The sequence below is a fragment of the Ctenopharyngodon idella genome, chromosome 12 (genome assembly GCF_019924925.1).
Source record: "Ctenopharyngodon idella isolate HZGC_01 chromosome 12, HZGC01, whole genome shotgun sequence".
Lineage (NCBI taxonomy): Eukaryota > Metazoa > Chordata > Actinopteri > Cypriniformes > Xenocyprididae > Ctenopharyngodon > Ctenopharyngodon idella.
In genome coordinates this window covers 22,258,463-22,277,449 of record NC_067231.1, presented here as the reverse complement: position 1 = coordinate 22,277,449, position 18,987 = coordinate 22,258,463, and the positions used below count along the sequence as shown (strand labels likewise).

At 37.5% G+C, this 18,987-nt stretch overlaps 1 protein-coding gene and 1 long non-coding RNA gene across 2 annotated transcripts in view; one reads left to right on the top strand and one right to left on the bottom strand.

Annotated features, from left to right (window-relative positions):
* Positions 1–2,566: 2,566 nt before the first annotated feature.
* LOC127523184 (uncharacterized) lies at positions 2,567–3,606 on the bottom strand. Its single transcript, XR_007932827.1, has 3 exons — positions 3,488–3,606; positions 3,319–3,395; positions 2,567–3,015 (listed from the first exon to the last, which is right to left on the bottom strand). It is a non-coding gene; the product is annotated as an uncharacterized LOC127523184 (long non-coding RNA).
* Positions 3,607–10,637: 7,031 nt separating this feature from the next.
* The window catches only part of sema4gb (sema domain, immunoglobulin domain (Ig), transmembrane domain (TM) and short cytoplasmic domain, (semaphorin) 4Gb), a 32,622-nt gene continuing 24,272 nt past the window's right edge, over positions 10,638–18,987 (top strand). The window contains exons 1-2 of the mRNA XM_051914542.1: positions 10,638–10,787; positions 13,996–14,293. Coding sequence (XP_051770502.1) covers positions 14,164–14,293 — 130 coding nt within the window. The 5' untranslated portion in view covers positions 10,638–10,787; positions 13,996–14,163. The remainder of the gene's footprint in view (positions 10,788–13,995; positions 14,294–18,987) is intronic.

The following is an 18,987-nucleotide window of genomic DNA, read 5'->3' as shown; positions in this document are numbered from 1 at the left end:
TTTGGGTGTGAGCACAAAATCTGCGGGAATGAGTAAAATTATGCGCAATCCCATGCCAAAATTCAAACCCTGTGACACTAACACTATTCATCCGCAACAATATTCAATATTCATAAATAAATATTTCAAATGTATTATTACGCAATATTTAAAATTATGCACATAGCAAATTTTAAACATTTTTGTGAAATGGCAATCCTGGAAAAATATTTACAAAAACGTTGTTTTGGACAACAGCAATTCGAATTAATTAAGTGGATATGAATTTTTTTTTAAAAGATCAACTTTTCTTTTAAAATCTATCTATTGTGTTTATTTGTTTATCTAACAGATGTAGGCCTAGCACAAATATGATATTGAAATTTTGTTTTGGACAAAAAAAAATCACAAAAAAAGTGTTCTAATTTAAGAGGGATTTGAAACCAACATTCAGAAACCACTTCCAGAAAAAAAACAAGCATTTGTGTAATTTGAATTTTGATTCGTAACCTTAAAGTTGCTAAAATGCAGCTCTTGTGATTTCCCACTTGCCCCGGCGTCCCTTACATGTTGCATTTTTAATACTAACCTCTAGGTGGCAACAAATACAAATGAAGCGACTGGATCCGTGTTGGAGTGTAAATTAATATTTTAAATAACTTTTCTAATATTAGTAAAATTGCACATCTGTACCAGAGAATGGCAGAAAGAGCAGATCAGGTTACTTATGTAACTAAAAGATGTGTTTAGAAATTTAAGACAGAAAATCAGCTTTGAATCACTAATGAAAATTTGAATCTTTTTTCAGTGAATTCAGTGAAACCAAACAACATCCCCCATTTTGTTTGTTTTGTTCTAATGGGGAATGTCTTAACTCTTATGGGCTTTCACAGACCTCCCCCTAATCCAGTTAAAACCTTCCTAAGCTGGTGTATAAAATTTCTTTGCCACCAAGCCACAAAAACATCTTCAGAAACAGTGCCCTTGTCTTTTGATTTAATTAACCCATTAAGTAGACAGATAATGCACTCATGTCACCTGTTTCACAGAAACAGAACCCATCAGCCTCTTAGATGAGTATGATGAGCTCATCACAGGTGGGCAATAATGGAGGTAGAAGATTGTTTACGCTCATCATTTGAGAAAAATGAGTGTGGGCTGACTTCAGGCCAGTGGAGAATAGTGGAGGCCCCACAAGGAGCCCCAGTTCCTGCTAGGTACCAGCAGGGAGAGCTTGTGCCTGCCAGGTCCCATGTGGGAGCAACCATCGCAGACAGGTCCCCACAGGGAGCACCTGTACCTGCCAGGCCCCCATTCAGGGGAAAACTGAGAATCCCTAAAAAAATGAGACAGCATCTGACAAGGGATGTTGTCTTGACACCCTTGCCCTTAAGGTCCCCCAAGGGACCACCTACACTTGCCGGTACACCAAAAGGAGAACCAGTGCCCACCACGTCCCCAGAGGAAGCACCTGTACCTGCCTAATCCTCAGAGGAAGCATCAGTGCCCACTGTGTCCCCTAAGGAAGCATCTGTGTCCAACTCGTCCCAAGAGGACGCACCCATGCCCACTGCCTGCCCAGCGGAAGCACCAGTTCCAGCCAGGCCCCTCGAGGGAGCACCCAAGTGTACTCGGAAGAGGCCATGCCCATGGAGCAATGGAGCTTCTGTAAATCCCTTTTCAGATTTATTTGTATTATATTGTATTAAATTTAACTATATGAAGCAAGATTTCTTCTAAGGAGAACTTATTAAACCTGCCCGTGCATTACATGATGACGTCTGCTCCTTCAACAGGACAATAAAGGTGTGGTTCAGCCACCTCCACAAAAGAAACAGTGTATGGGAAAACACCCCAGAACCTCTCCAGAACTCTCAGAACACTCAGAAGAGGTGGTGCATAAAGATCCCAAAAGCAAAGGTTAGTTGCTCCTTTCTCATTTTTATTTTCAGATTTATTTAAAAAAATGAAACACTGTCTTCAACTAAGCTACTTTGTTTGTTATCCTCTATTCAGAATACTTTGTAAATTTCAGTAAAACTCATAGACCCCTCATGTTGAAATAAGTGATGTCTTTTTCCCCTCCTTCCCGCTCATTAAACCTGTTTCCTTAAATGTAGGTGCATGTCAGCGACGTCCATGTAAAAAGCGGAGCATGCCTAAGGATACCAGCGAATGAAGAATGGAACGAAACATCAACATTTATATATACAAAATGTACAAAATAAAAAAAAAAAATTTGTACTAATTCGCTCAATTCATATGGATTAGTTTTACGATCTCTTTATGAATTTTTTGAAGCTTCAAAGTGGTAGTTGTGTAGCTGTCAATGGAGGGACAGAAAGCTCTAAGATTGAATCAACAAAATCTTCATTTGAGTTCCCAAGATGATGACAGAATTTTCATTTTTGGGTCAACTATCCCTTTAATTTCTATGAAAACCTCTTTAATTATCCATGTCTTTTAAACCTGAAAAGTTGATCATATTCCTTCTGTCAAATAAATTCTCAATTATCCATATACCACATGTAGTAAAACACAATTTTTTTCTTTTACGTGGTCTCTGAGAAGTCTCTCCATGTTGGGGTTTTTGGCCACCGGGACCTTTCAGCAGGAGACAGGGGATAGATCTAGTATTTTTACAGCCAACTATCAGCAGAACCATGGTAGCCTGGGGGGACACACAACTTCATTTTTTCAAAATAGTAGCGTAGGGACTCGGCTATGGGAGAGCGTGCTGCAAGGCTGGAGTCCTCTCCTTGTTAAGTAACTATACTGCTATAATATTTTTACTTCACATTTTGGTTCAGCGCTATGGTGGAGCGCTGCATCGGGCTGCTTAAGGGCAGATGGCTCTGTCTTGGATCAGTGGGGGGGACTGTACTGTACACACCAGAGAAAGTCTGTGACATTATCCTTGCCTGTGGGGTTCTGCACAATATTGCGCAGAGTAGCTGGGTGCCATTTGATGTTCCGATGCAGCCAGAAGAACCTATGCCCAGAGAGCCATGGCCAGCACAGCCCCAAATGAGGGCCCTACAAAGGAGACAGGACCTCATTCATCACTTCTAAAATACAATTTAAGTATTGCTATTTAATAAGGAAAAAGAACAACATGCATGCTTTAGTGAAAGTTTTTTATGTGATGTACATTTCAGGTACTCATTTATCTCTTTCAGTTTTGTTATTTATATCTAGAAGTGCGCGATTAATCTCAGAAATTGACAGACATATTTCTGTTTGTTTCTCCAGGACCTCTGCTGTCCAAACCCAGGGTCGTGGTGTTAGGCCAGCTCGGGAGGTGGAGTTCACACGTACTCCGTCACAGCTCGCGGTTACCTGACTTTGTGGGTCTGGCTCCAGGCCGGTATGTGTGTATGAGCGCTGAACAGCACAGGTGCTTGGCTCTGACTGATCTGAAAGAGATAAATAAAACAAACCTAAAACTGTGTCTGTGTCATTGATCTAGGCAGCCACAATTTAAGAGTAGCATTAGATTTTTTTTTACCTTTATCCTGCTCGGACACATGTGCATCTGTGTCGCCTCCGGCCACATGCTCTTCCATCGGTGTCAAAACAAGACTGGGGTCTGGCTGCCCTTCTCATGCAATCAGTGTAATACAGAACAATTTACAGTCACCATTATGGAGAAGCCAATAATGCTTTGACTGACCATCTTGAGAACTTTGAATTATCCTAACTTGACACACAATAATGCTCATCACAACACTCACCAGCACTCGATCATTGATCTTCAGCTCCCCATCACCTTTCTTGACCGAACCAGACTCTGACAGATTTGACACCGATTCACTTTTTGACCATACCAGATCTGAGGCAGGTGCAGGTGCAGCAGTTTTTTAGAGGTAGGTGGTGACGCAGCACGAGACTGAGGAGATGTCGTTGTGTCATCTGCCTCACCTTAAGTGCGTAAAAGCCTGGAGGGACGTGTGAAAATACCCTTTAACTGAAAAGAGCGCACACCAGAGACCGAACCATCATTTTTCCCAATTGGCTCATCAAGCACAATGCCAGCCCATTGGCCCAGAGCAAACTGGCTCTCTCCTAAAAACTGAACAATGCCGGCTTGTTGCCATTATCCCAGACACGGATTGCCTACCGCGTTGAGCTTTCATCACGTACGTCAAGGGGTTGTTGTTTGTGTATACCGTGAAGTGTGGGGTGTAGAATAAGTAGTCTTGTAATTTTTCACATACCGCCCACTTCAATGCCAGGAACTAGAGTTTACCACTGTGTAACCTGTAGTTTTTTTCTGTGTAATGTAGTTCTTTTCAGGTGTACCTGTTTTAGTGGGTGTGGCTGGTTTCTTGGTGGAAGCTGATACTGATGCATTAGAGGGGGTGGGTGACGCAGCACGAGACAGAGGAGCCATCATTGTGTCATCTGCCTCACCTTCAGTGCGTGAAAGCTTGGAGAAACGTGTGAAAATACCCTTTAATGCTTCACACTGAAAATAGCACACACCAGACTCCGTACCATCATTTTTCCCAAGTGGCTCATCAAGCACAATGCCTGCCCATCGGCCCAGAGCAAATTGGCTCTCTCCTAAAAACTGAACAATGCCGGCTTGTTGCCATTAACCCAGACATGATCCCTGATCTTCAAAAGTGCTCGCCTACATCTTGGGCTTCGGCTGAGGATTTGTCACTATGAGTTGGTTTAGAAGCACCTGTTCCAAAGGAAGAAAATAAGTAGGCTTTGTTTAGAATTCCAAACTACCATACTGCACTTACTACTTCTACAGCATGCAGTATGTATACTGTGCATGGTATACATATTGATTTTTATCAAATTAGTATTCATTTGATAAATAATGATCGTCATATCATATACATAGGCTGCATCCGAAATTGCATACTTCCCTACTCTATAGTAGGAGAAAAAACGTATGTGATAAGATTAGTATGACTGAATTCACAGTACTAATAAATGAGTAGGCAAAAAGTACCTGGATGACCTACTACTTTCAGAAAGATTATGAAGCAGGCACGCCGTTGGCACGGGGGACGGGGTATCAGGACCCCTGCAGTTTTAAAAAGACAGAAATTGACCCCCGCACTTTTGATAAGGGCTGCTTAAGTCAGTATCTAAAACAGTATCAAAAAAAGCTACAAACTAGCTTAGGATATTTTCTTTCAAATGAGACCATTTTCACGTTTCTGTGAGCTTTCGTTCCTAAATAATCAACTGTTTTGTCGTGGATGTGCAGAACAGGAAATCTCCAAACCATCGATCAAAGCATGCTAACATTTTCTGAGGACATGTCGATGGTATATAAATCATGCCAGAAAGTTAGCGTTCGTGGGGACATGTCAATCAAGCCAACCGTCCATTCAGAAACCGAGGAATTTGACACAGGCTGATCTCTCACATTCAGTTCCGGTTGACGCCCGAGCTGGCTTGACTGAAGTATTTGCGAGTTTTTGTGAGGATTTATAGTTTATGGACTGTTTTGATTTCGATAATCACATCTAGCAACGGAAAAGCATCGATGGCACTGATAAAAGAGGTCTTTGAAAGCGAAACTAAAGTGATTATTGCCTCGGCCAGCGACGCAATGGGGAGGACGCACGAGAGGAGAGGACTCTACGTTTGGTAAGTATAAACTGTATTACTGCATTTACAATGCTTATACTCATTTTTGATTGAATTATTATTATTTTAAAATGTGAAAGAACAGCAACCAATATGATAAACTATTATTTGACCCAAAAAAAATGTCAAAACTATACGTTTGGGATATGGCAAGGCTACTTGCACACTGCACAGCTCTCTGCAAGTATGCAAACTTGAATAGAATTGCCATTTCAGTAAATCTACATTTTGATATTGTGAAATGGGTATTATTACAGTGCAAAAACTGTGTGTATAAACAGTGATTTCTTTGTTTCAGTTGCTGATGAAGATTAGTGAGCAGCAGCAGCAGCTGGCACAGCTGGCATCACATCTCCAGGAGGCAGACGGGTGATGCTGAGGTGATGCTCAACACAGGTGACAAAAAATAATGCACATATAAGGAATTATACAAATCTGGAGGATGATCTAGATTGTAATAGAGTCTTGCGTCTCCTGAAAGAATAAAACTGATCAAAATCATAAAACGACTCTTTTTTTGTTTGTTTGTTTATTATAGCACAGACAAAATATACTATAATATACATAACTTTCAGCAGTGTTTTATGTATTTTCAAAGGGTTTTCTGTAAAATAACACTGCGATATTGGATTTATACCACTGTAAATGGTATGGGGAGACTTTTTATTTAGGTATACTATATACTTTTTTTTTTATCACTTTTAGGAGTGTTTTATGTAACGTCAAAGGGCTTCCTGTAAAATGACACCAAGATTTTGTATTTAGAGCACTGTATGTGGGTATGGGAAGCTTTTCAATTTGGGTACGCCAAATCCAGGCGGAAATCCCCAAAATGGTCCCAGTGCTCAGGAGGTTAATGATCAGGCAAGTTTAATATATGATGGTGGTCCGATGGTGAGCCTGAAGTGGTGGTCCGATATCTGGAAATCTGATCTTACTATCTTGGCTTTTGCTTACAATTTGGTCCCCCACACTTTACTATCCATGAGGCCACGGAAGAATTTGTGATTGACAGTTAAGCGACGCAACTGACTCTGGTAGAAAAGAACATAATCGTATTGTCCCATTTCTGGGAAATTTGACTTGGACTTCAATAACATGGCCAGAACACAACCAACAGACAATAATTTAACCGCAGTTGGCACAAAAGTGTTTTTATAACGATTTGATTTACACATCAAAATCCTACATCGTCTCCCTGAGGGTAGCATGTTAAACTTCTCATGTGAAATGTGTATAATTTAAAATAGATACCTCGTACAACTCATGTATGGATCGTCTCTCTTCCCGCCGTATAATTTTTTTAGAGCAGTACTAGTCGTTTAAGTTTCGATTTTGATTGGACAGGACAGAGGCGCGGGCGCGCTTTCCACGCGTTTTTAGACGCAACATGTGAGACTTTAGTGAATCGTTTTAAAGACTTTTAAGAGATTTTTTAAGCTGTTTTTAAGCTTCCGGGATCCGCGACAAAATCTACTTTGCTACAATCGAAACAACTAAAGGAAATCAACATAAATTTACCTCAGACTGTCACTATAGGCCGCCTCGCGCAAATTAAGGAATTATAAATTTACAAAGAGCGGAATTTAAAAACTTCATAACACAGAACAATATATATATATATATATATATATATATATATATATATATATATAAAGTAAGATTAAACGTTAGACTGGCAAAATACATTTATAATACTTACCTTTTCTTTAGCACCCGTCCATCTGGCATGTGACCGCTAGCGTTGCAGTTTGAATTTCCAACAAGTAGCCTAGCTGCGTCTGCGTCATGTTTGGGTTGCTAGGGTCATATCCTCTGTAGGCTTTTCCAAATGTCCTCAATGTAGAATTAAATAAATTAGGCTACATAGAGGATCTGTCGCGGTGGCGGTATCTTCATTCTTTTGTAATATATTACAGATTTTGTTTATTTCTTATTTTTATTATAATGCATCAAACAATAAACAGATAGGAATGACAGACAGATCCTCCTACAGGAATGAAATTGCATCGAATCTACCATGAGTTTCACAAACAAAATAATAGAAAGAAAGAAAAAACATACAGAGAAAAAACATTATCAGTGGCATTATCAAAAAAAAAAAAAAAAAAAAAATCATAATTTCAAGAGTCTGTCACTTTTCTTCTTTAATCAACCAAAGAGATTTAAGAAATGCGTCAATTTCAATTAAGAAATGTGAAAAAGTAGGCTGCGAGTGTTTCATCCTTATTCCCACAAAATGAGCAAGAACTGTCAACATACATATATTTCGCCACATATCATTCACAGGATATAAGATCTTAAAATGAACTTATTAGGAATGCAATACTTACAACAAGGCTTCTTTCCAGTCTATAAACTCAATAAGAGATGGCCCATAAAATTTGCCTTTAGGCACACTGTATTTTTTATTCTAAAGAATTTGTCGAATATGCTTATTATTACATTTTTTTGCTAAATATACTTATTCCATCTAAGATCAAATCAGGTTTTTTGGTGTCACTCTTATTAAAACTTAGATGACATTTTACAAGTTGAGTTAGACCGAAAGGAACCGCTTTAAGCACTGAATTAAACGGTATAAACAGACAAAATTTTTCTTTCTTCAAATATTACCAGATTTATCAAAAATCTAAATAATTCCAATTATATTCCTGTTAAACCCACCATGTAGAAAAATAGATTTATTCCTAATCATTATATCTGAGTTGTTCCATAGAAAGGTTTTATGTGGTGAAAAATTGTGGGTGTAACATAACTTCCAAGCAAGAAGAGCCTGCTGATGAAATTTAGACAGTGCAACTGGCAGTAGGTAAGTAGTCACATTTAATATAAAAGGAAGGCCACCAATTTTTGTAGAGATATGATTTGGGATAAAAAACAAACAAACAAACAAAACATAGAATTGGAAATGTTAAGCATTTTTTAATCCAATTTATCCTAAAGTCCACCTTTTTTCCGACTATTTGAAAGGAATGTTTTTTTTTAACTTATGAGGTTTGTTTTTCCATATGAATGCTAGAAATATTTTGTTAATTCCTTTAGCAGTATAGAGTCATTAACAAAAAGAGAAGGATATACAGAACAAGATAATCCTTCTGCTTTGGACAAATAACCCTCCCATAAAGGAAAAGGTCTCTTTGGAGCCAAAGATTAAGTCTCTTTTACTAAGATACCATCGACTGAAGAATCATCATTTTTATAGAGCGTCATTATCTCACACTTGGAAATATTCAGTTTCAATCCAGAAGCACATGAAAACTTCTCAATTATATATATAGCCTTGGTTATCTGACTCTTATCTTTTAAAAAGAGATTAGTGTCATCAGCCAACAGGAAGATTTTAATTTCTCTATCTCTATATGTCTCAGCAACCAACTGATAAGTTTGACCTTTAATCTATTAGCAAATACAAAGGCTAAAATTTTATAATTGATAGTCAGGAGTGTAATTGGACACCAATTATCTACCAAAAGAGTGTCTTTGTCCAGTTTGGGAACAAGGGAGACAGTACCCTGTTTCATGGATGCTGTCATTTCCTTTGAATTAATACATTTATTATACATACAAAGCAATGGCTGTTTGATTAATTCCCAAAAATGAATATAAAACTCAACAGTTAATCCATCACTGCCTGGAGGCTTTGAAGTCGAGTTTGAACCTTCTTTATAAAATTGTGGCAATTGTGATTATCAAACACAGATGTGTAAATGTTTTTGTAGAAGGCTGTGACAAAATTAGATATCAAATTAGGATCTGTGGAATTGACACCATTAATATTAAGAGCAGTCAAATAATTTTGTTTGCAGTTATCGAAACATGTCATGTGTTGGACAAGGAAGCCTGTGACGTCATGACTCTTCCCTCCTCCTCCTCCTCCTCCTCCTCCCCCTTCTCCCCATCACAGCTGCCATCTGATTCTGTACACGTACGTACACACAGACAGACAGGCATGTACTTATTTGGTGATGTGAGAATATGGCACACTATACGGTTGCCATGGTCATTTCAATTGCACAGTATTCCAACTAGCAGTAAAGTTATGGAGGAACATTATGGAGGAAATGCATAAATGAACCATTCCAAAGCCCTAAAAAGGCTGATAATGACACGTTTTCCTCTTGTATGGACACGTGAGCAAGAGGCAACTAGAGCCAAATTAAATTTATTTGATTGTTGATGAATGATCATTCTCATAATATCAATTATGTAACAGTAAGAATTCAGCAGTCTTCAATCTGTATTGTAGTAAAATAGAGTAAGTAGGATACATATGCTTGACTAAAAAAGCTATTGAACATAACATTGTCAATTTGCTTTTATGGGAACCTTCTAACAGTGATTTGAAAAGAAAACCTTAAAATGAAGGGTGACAAATATTTAAATAAATATTTAAAATGTATTATGCGCATAGCAAATTTGAAACAGTTTAAACAGTTCTGAAATGCCAATACTGGAAAAATATTTACAAAAACATTGTTTTGGACAACTGCAATTCAAATTAAGTGGATATGACTTTTTGTTTAAAAATTATCTATTGTGTTTGTTTGTTTATGTGAAGATATAGGCCTAGCACAAATATGATATTGGAATTTTATTTTGGGAAGACAGAATTCACAAAAAAAAAAGTTTAATTTAAGAGGGGTTTGAAACCAACATTCAGAAACCATTTCTAAAAAAAACAAAAAAAAAACAAGCATTTATGTAAATGGAATTTTGATTCGTAACCTTATAGTTGCTGAAATGCAGCTCTTGTGATTTCCCTCTTTCCATGTGACAACTAGCCCCGGCGTCCCCTACATGTTGCATTTTTAATACCAACCTCTAGGTGGCAACCAATACAAATGAAGCGACTGGATCCGTGTCACAACGGTCGCACATTTAACCCTCCATTCCTTGTAAATGCACAAGTGTATTGCATTCTTAAAAAACTGGAATAAATCTAAATTGCTTTAAACCTACACAGGAATTAGAGAAAGTGACACTGCGACACAAAGTAGAGGAGGCGTGACCGCTCATGAATATTACCCAGAGAGGCGTGGCTTGGCTTCACCTGAGTCTGTTCTGAGGAACCGCATGTGCGTGCAGCGCAGTACAGTCAGATCTCCAGAGCAGAGGCATCATTAGCAGCACAACGGGGAATCCTATGGAAACACAGTGTGACTGATGCTTACTTTTTCTGAAACACTGAGGTAATGTAGCTACAGTGTTTATAATACACCTCTGACATTTTTCATGTGCTTTTTTATTACATTTGTGTAGTTATTGGTTTGTATCGTTGCGCATAATCTGTTGTAATGTATGCGGAGCCTGCTGGGGTGTCTACACGCAGGTGAAGGTGACTGGGAATGAGTGCCAGAAGTGTCCTTAAAAATACCGCAGTGGTGTGCAATCTGATGTAGACCACACGCCGTAACAAACTAAAACACTTTTTTTCATAATGGTCATAAAAAGTCGAGTATCTATCTATCTATCTATCTATCTATCTGTCTGTCTATCTATCTATCTATCTATCTATCATATTTGTTTTGCAGGTGTATGTTTTGCACTATTGAAAATAAGTTTTATTATCTTTTTTTTTGCATTGATTTTTTAAATCTGATACTATGAGACCTGATTTGTATGAGGTGGGACGTTTCTGAGTGATTTATCAGAGGTATCAGAGATGTCAGTTATTGTGAGCTCTCTTTTATTCTGAAGGAATTGAAAAATACATGTGTAAAATCAAAATTTGCTTCAATTTAGCATTTCAAGTCTATTCATAATTAATTCTACCCTGCTCAACTAATATTGATTATTAATAAAATTTAGACCTACTAAATTATTAGCATGCATTCGATCTGTGCAGTATTTATTAGGGCCAGAGTTTAGAGTGTTTACTGTATGTCCTTTGTTTTCTGTGCTGGAATAAATGAATATTTTTTATAATTTTTCTAATAATACAGAAATAAGTAAAATTGCATCTCTGTGAGGATGACAGAGCAGATCAGATTACTTCTGTAAATAAAAGATGTGTTTAGAAATTTCAGATAGTAAATCAGCTTTGAATCACTAATGAAAATTTGAATCTTTTTTAGTGAATTCAGTGAAACCGAACAACATCCCCCATTTTGATTGTTTTGTTCTAATGGGGAATGTCTCAACTCTTATAGGCTTTCACAGAGCTCCCCCCAATCCAGTTAACGGATGTTGGCACAAAACCTTCCTAAGCTAGTGCATGACATTTTTTTGACAACCAAGCCATGAAAACATCTTCAGAAACAGTGCCCTTGTCTTTTGATTTAATTAACCCATTAAGTAGACAGATAATGCACTCATTAATGGCATCAAAGTAACTTTGTCTGTTAATCTTGTCTAATGCATTCTTGAATAGTTCATTCTTTCCATTACATCAAATCAAACATGTTATTTATTTTACATCAAAACTGCTTTTGTAGGGGAATTAGTGATAATGTCTGATGGAATGGAAGCTTGAACTATTTTGACATACATAATTATAAGTAACAATAAATTATAAATGAAAACAAATGTAAGGGCATTTCGGCATGGAGTAATCAATATTTATGAGAGATATTGAAATAAGACTTGAAAATACTTCAGAATCTTTTGACTCTTTCAGTGCAGCTAAACTAGATTAAGTGCAGATGGCGAATTAGTGAGATATGCCATAAAATCCACATTTGGGTGATTGGAGGTATTTCTTCACCATCTGTGGAAATGTCAGACTCAAAATATAGTATTTATATTGTTCGCCTGACAGATGGCTATATTAGAAATGATTCCTTATTTTATGACCTTCTATGCTTGATGCTTCTGTATGTACTAACTACAGAAAAAGGTCTGGTTTCACAGACAGGGCTTTGATTAAGCCAGGATTAGGCCTTAGTTCAATTAGGACGTTTAGCTTTTTTAAACATGCCATAGAAAAAAACATTACTGGTGCGCATCTTGAGACAAAACAATGGCACTGACATATTTTAAGATCTGTTGGTGCAAGCTGCTTTCAGTTAAAACAGCTCAAACATGCATTTTAGTCTGGGACTAGGCTTAAGCCTTGTCTGTGATGTGAACCTGGGGGATAGTGTAGACGCAGACAGACAAATCAGGGTTGCCAAGTCTGGGCCACTTTTAAACTGTTGCTGAGGGTTGATTTTTTTAAAGGTATGACATATTGCATCAGTTATATTTGACTGAAATGCTTCATTCTACCAATGATAAAACTGTGATAAATATTTAGTTTTGTGAAGGAGGGCCACTGGTAGGGAGCCTATATGATCTGTGTTTATGATCACTGCGATATAGTGCTTTTTAATTTGCATAACAGTGACTGTAAAATATGTATTTTTGGCATGTGATTGGCAAATTTTGAGTTTTGATATTTGGGATGTGGTCATTGGGCTATTTTTGATTGGGCATTGGAGTAGTTTTTTTATGCAGACCTGGCAACCCTGAGGCAAACGTACTTTTCCAGCATGTGATGTGTTTAGGGGGGATGTCTTGCTATTCAATGCTACCCTGAGCAGGGTGCTTATTGTAACAGGAGAGGTGTTAAGATGGAACCGTGTGATATGCATTAACCCAGCAGCTTTCCAGCAAGGTACAAGAAACTGGAGCAAAGCAAAGCCATTTATATGCACTTCAGTGTGCTCTATACTGACTGCATATATTGTATCTATATCCACTGCATCCATATCCATTTCACTGTCACATAATGGTGGTTCTAGACAACAAACACATTTAAGCGATACCTCATAATATACAAGCATTTTTGTGACTCTAAATATTTTGAAATGAAGTTTACTGACTCTAAATTGAATCAAAAGCTACAAAATTTGCTTTTGATGCAGTTCTCCAAAGCCAAAAATTGTGCATCCTCCACATTCAGAATCCATGCCAGAAAAAGATTTTAAAATGACTGCCTGGACGCAGTGTGACCAAGAAAAAGCTTTGTATTGTTTTATTGTCGTCCCTTCAATATTAACCATTTTATTGCCATCTTATATGCATGATGTACTTGGAAAGTGAAGAAAATGGTTTTGCTGCGCTAAAGTGCATCAGATGCATCATTGATCATGATGTTGCTTCAATCCACATTTGAAAGTGCATTTTATCAGGATGTGTGTTTCCTGAGAAACAAATCCATGAGCTTTTTTTGAGCAACCATGCTGTACCAGCTACAGGAATGTAAATTGTTTTGCACATTTTTATGTGATAGCCTGAGACTTTTTTTTTTATATCTCTGTAGAGTTTGATAATAGCTTTTGATTCAGTAGACATGCATTGCACTATGAAATGTTTAGTGGATGCATTTGTGTATGATGTGCTTTCTCATCAACCCATCTGCTATTGATATGCATCTCGGGAAGGAAAAGTCTTACTCATTTTATCTTGCCAATGCAGCGGGAAACCTTTGACAGAGCAAGGATGAGTTAGCAGCCCATGACTGCACTGCTGGAAGGGGAGCCTGTTCTAGTGAATCAGCATCAATTACACCACATTATCTTCAGCAGAGTGTTGCTGGAAGGACCTGCCTGGATCTTAGCAGAACCTTAGTGCATCCTGTTGATCATGGGGCAGACCAAACCGCTAATCTCCATGCTGGTGGTGCTCGGACACCTAATATCCGTCATTTGGGGTTTTCCATTTGGACCAGTCCTTGATATGGATGTCACCCCCAGGACAACTGTACATGTCAATGGTAAGGCTCTTTACATGTAATTCTGTGTTGTGCACCATTAAGAACAGAATTGAGATTGCCTAGAACATTGGCCTTCATTGAATTGACATTTTTGTATAGTAAAAATAAATAAATAGTTTATGAAAAATAAATAAATTGTAGACCAGGGTGAAACAACACTTAATTCCCCACAATGCATTGAAGTTCTTTGAATTGCAATTCAGTAAATTCCTCTTCTTGTCACTCCAAATTCAAATTGAAAGCAAGCCAGTTCTTCATTTCTGAATTTTGCCTGATGCAGTTACCTCAATATCAGTTTGTAGTGTTACATAGCATGCACTTGGTATGTTTTAATAGCTTATGTTCTTATTAAATAAGATTTGAATAAATATTAAACCTTGAATTATACATCATGAGGCCATTTACTTAGTCATTTACTTAGTTTCCATTGTTAATAAAGGTAACAGGTGTGTTTTGCTTCATTCATGGGCTGTGCTGAATGTGTTTGACATTGTTTTGCCTGTAGTGCTGGAGGCTATGTCAGTTTCTGGATATTATTAAACGGCCCTTCTCACTTGTCCTGGCCCAGTTCATGAGATTCACACAGCAGATGCTGTGAGAATATAAAGTAAGGTTAGGTCACACTCACTCCTGTGAGGTTAGTTATCATGTAGTGTACTGTACATACCCTATAGTGAATGTATCCCATTTATATACACCACCATTCAAAAGTTTGGGGTCAGTAAGATTATTTTTTGTTTTGTTTTTTGAAAGAAATTAATACTTTTATTCAGCAAGGATGCATTAAAAGTTTAATTGATCTAAAGAGACAGTAAAGACATTTACAGTGTTATAAAATTATATTTCAAATAAATGCTGATCTTTTGAACTTTCTATTTGTTATGTCCCTTAGATGTTGGAGAAATATTGGATAGGGGTAAAAGGGAGTGAAACATTAAAAGAAAACGTGTGTGTGTTTCAAAATGAAGGAATGGCAGTAAAAGAGAAGGATATAAACCGTACTCTTGAATCAGTTTGAAAAGATTATTTTTCAAAGTGTACAGGGCCAAATAAAAAAAGGGAAAAAATCAATATTTACAACATTTACAAGAGACAAATCACAACAATACAAATCAGCCTGAGGTGGGAAGGCGAGCACGAGAGGTACCAAACAAAGGAAACAAATAGAACAAAATGCATCTAACTAGTTTTTATCAACTAAACTGACTATCAAAAAAGAAAAGTACACTATTCATCAAAGAATTCTGAAAAAAAAATATTAAGCAGCACAACTGTTTTCAACATTGATGATAATAAGAAATGTTTCTTGAGCACCAAATTAGCATATTAAAATATATTCTGAAGGATCATGTGACACTGAAGACTGAAGTAATGATGCTGAAAATTCAGCTTTGCATCACAGGAATAAATTACATTGTAAAATGTATTAAAATAGAAAGCAGATATTTTAAATTGAAATAATATGACACAATATTACCGTTTTTACTGTATTTCTGATCAAATTAATGCAGTCTTGGTGAACATAAGAGACTTCTTTCATAAACATTACAAAATCTTAACAACCCCAAACCTTTGAACTTTAGTGTATACTGCACATATAGTGGCCATTACATACCAAAGGGTTTACCAAAGAGGTCAGTAACTAGTAAAATAGTTTGTGTGGAAGAACTTAAGAGGCCTAGACATAGGGTGACCAGACGTCCCGTTTTTCCCGGGACAGTCCCGTATTTCAGCTCAATTTTCAGTGTTTCGACTTATTAAGAAAAAATCATGTTTTGTCCCGTATTTCATCTTTCCTAAAATTTCTTTACGACTGGGTAATCATAGAATGAGTAGTAGAAGTGTTCTGTCACGCGAGAACAGCCCAATCAATTCGACCTAGAACAAAATTGCCATCCAATCACAATTCGTTATTGATTAACTTGCCGTTAGTGAAGGCTGGATAGGCGCTCTCTCGCGCGCGCTCTCTCTTTCCTTGCGCGCGATCAGTTCCCCTTGCGTCTGAATGGTCAATTGCACACATAGTTTTACAACACGTTTCATGTAAATACGGTTATAATAACGTATGGCTTAAGTGGACATAAACAGGTGGGTAAAAGTTTGGATATGTGTAAGTTAGTTAGTATATTACATCGATGAATTCGGTCTTAAAGGGGCAGTAGCCTAATTAAATATTTGTCTGTCATTAATGTTAATCAAATAACAAAAGATGTTAAAAAAAACATATACATGGTAAATAAACCTACTGTATCTGAAAAACAAGTTTATTTAATAGGTATCTCTATTGTATTTGTTGTATTGTTTGTAAATATATATATATAGTGAAATAAAATGCCCACCCCTTGCTCACCCGTCCCGTATTCCACCATGAGAAATCTGGTCACCCTACCTAGACAAAGTGATTGTGAGCCAGGCCTCTCGCCGCAGGGCCTCCCTGATGCTCTTAAATCTGCCACAGCTTGTTGTCTTTATGTTTTTGCACCAAATGGGTTCCCAATAACTGTAGGTGAACGTTAATAGCTGTTATTGATTAATAATGCCTACAATTTGGAATAAAGCCCAAGCTTTTTCTATAGCTGAATGTTCTCTTGGAGTAGATTTGCCATCTGACTGCACTGATTAAGATTAATGTGTATTTATCACCGCAGACTCACACCATCGTTTAAGCCAGTTTTCCTATTTCTGGCTGGTCGGGGTGCTTGAACAAATAGATTGATGTTTTGATAGTGCTTACAGAGCCAGTGTTTACATTTTAGGTGGAATCAGCCTATGAATGACTTCTAGTTGTCTCTGAGTCTGAAAAGCTGAATATAAAGCCTTTTTAACCATGTTAAAATGATATACGTCACTTTTTTACTTCATTGCATGTAAGATAATTGACATACTTGTAAAATGATTAAGCATGTTATGACATCTTTCATACATCTTTACCCACTCACTCAGCTACTTAAACTGAAGTGTTGCTAAAGATTTCTGCTGCATAATAGCTCATACAATCCATTTGAGCTCAGACACTGCAGATTTTGTTCATGTAATTTTGTCTCCATTATTGTATTTTTCTCCTTGCCCTGGTTGACTCAAGTCCTTGACCTATATTTGGTCTCTCTTGGGATGAGAGGTAGAGCTAGAGCATACAGAGTGAGAAGGGAGAGTGTACACATAAATGTAGGAGCGTATTTTCTCTGTTAAATCAAATTTGTGTCTCACAATATGTCTATACAGGGAGAATGTTAAAATCTTCAATTAAAAATGACCACATTTTGAGGGTGTAACAAAAGGTGCTAACTTGCTTTAATGGTTTGCTGTAGTGGTTTTGAGTACATTGAGTGTTTTCTTTTTATCTTCAGGTCATTGGGTTCTTGGTTGTCTGGTTTTTGTAGTGCTTAGCAGACCTGAAGTAATGTTGAAATGAAATATGTATACATGTGTAATTCGTCTGGGGTAGCAGGACAAGGGGAAAAGTGCATCTGGGGTCTTTAGAGATAAGGTCTATCTCTGACTTTGTGTGTCTGTCTATTGAATGTCTAAAGACCTTGAGATGTTATACAGTAATTTTGTAGAAATAATTTTAGTCATTGAAATGCAATGTGCGTGTGTATAAATATCCTTATCCAGCTATCACGAAAGACATGGAAAAAGTCATGGAAATTCGTTGGTCAAAAGGTGTGGGTAGTTTCTGCTGAACGTCTGATAAAAAGAATCACAGTATGAGAGTTATCGTGTAAGGTCAGGAGGTTTGTAGAAAAGAGCTATATCTGTATTTACTGTTCGGCAAGCAAGGTAACATTTCTTGAAAACACAGAGGATCACAGAAAAGGCATTTAAAATACACATCCTACATTCACTTTTTGTTGTAAACAAGAGTTATAGCTCTCCTCTGAGACTAATAAAAAGGTAGGCTTGATAATCCAAACCCACGGAATCCAGCCCTCTGATGGAGGGGGTTTTATCTGCGTGGGGGTTGCTGTTGTCTTGGTGACAGGATTTGAGCGGTGGCATCTACTTCCTTCTTTTAGTACAGAAATAACATCAATAATAAACACACATTTGTTTACATTGCAATATGCTACAAATTATATCAAATTGCATTATGCAAAAAAGTGTGTCTGAGATTTATTTTACTGTTCTAGTAGAGAATTGCTTGTGTTTGTTTTTCCCCACATATGCTTCCTGGCCATTTTTAAAGGGGACCTATTATGCAAAATTCACTTTTACATGGTGTTTGAACATAAATGAAGTTCCAAATGTAGGTTCGGGAGGAGCCTAAACATTCAGTCCTGTCAATCATCATTACGCGCGTACTATATAAGCCGCAAACACCACGTCATTCCATTGACAAATTTTCCCGGCAACCCTCCTCCTCCCCATCTCTTCCACTAATTCTCTCTTTTCTCCTACGCACAACTCCGTAGGGGGGTTTTTAAACTCGGAGCTCGTGCCGAACTTCGGGCTCGAGCCTCTTCCGCAGACAGCAAGCCAAGTTCGTTTTACTATTAACCGTCAAGACTGAATGGGTAGGTGAACTCATGAAATGTGTGTTGGCAGTGTGTGTACACAACCACCTTATAATGATAAAAATCCACCCACTCCTTTTTTTTTTTTTTTTTTTTAAGGGGACCTGTAATGCCCCTTTTACAAGATGTAATATAAGTCTATGGTGTCCCCAGAATGTGTCTGTGAAGTTTCAGCTCAAA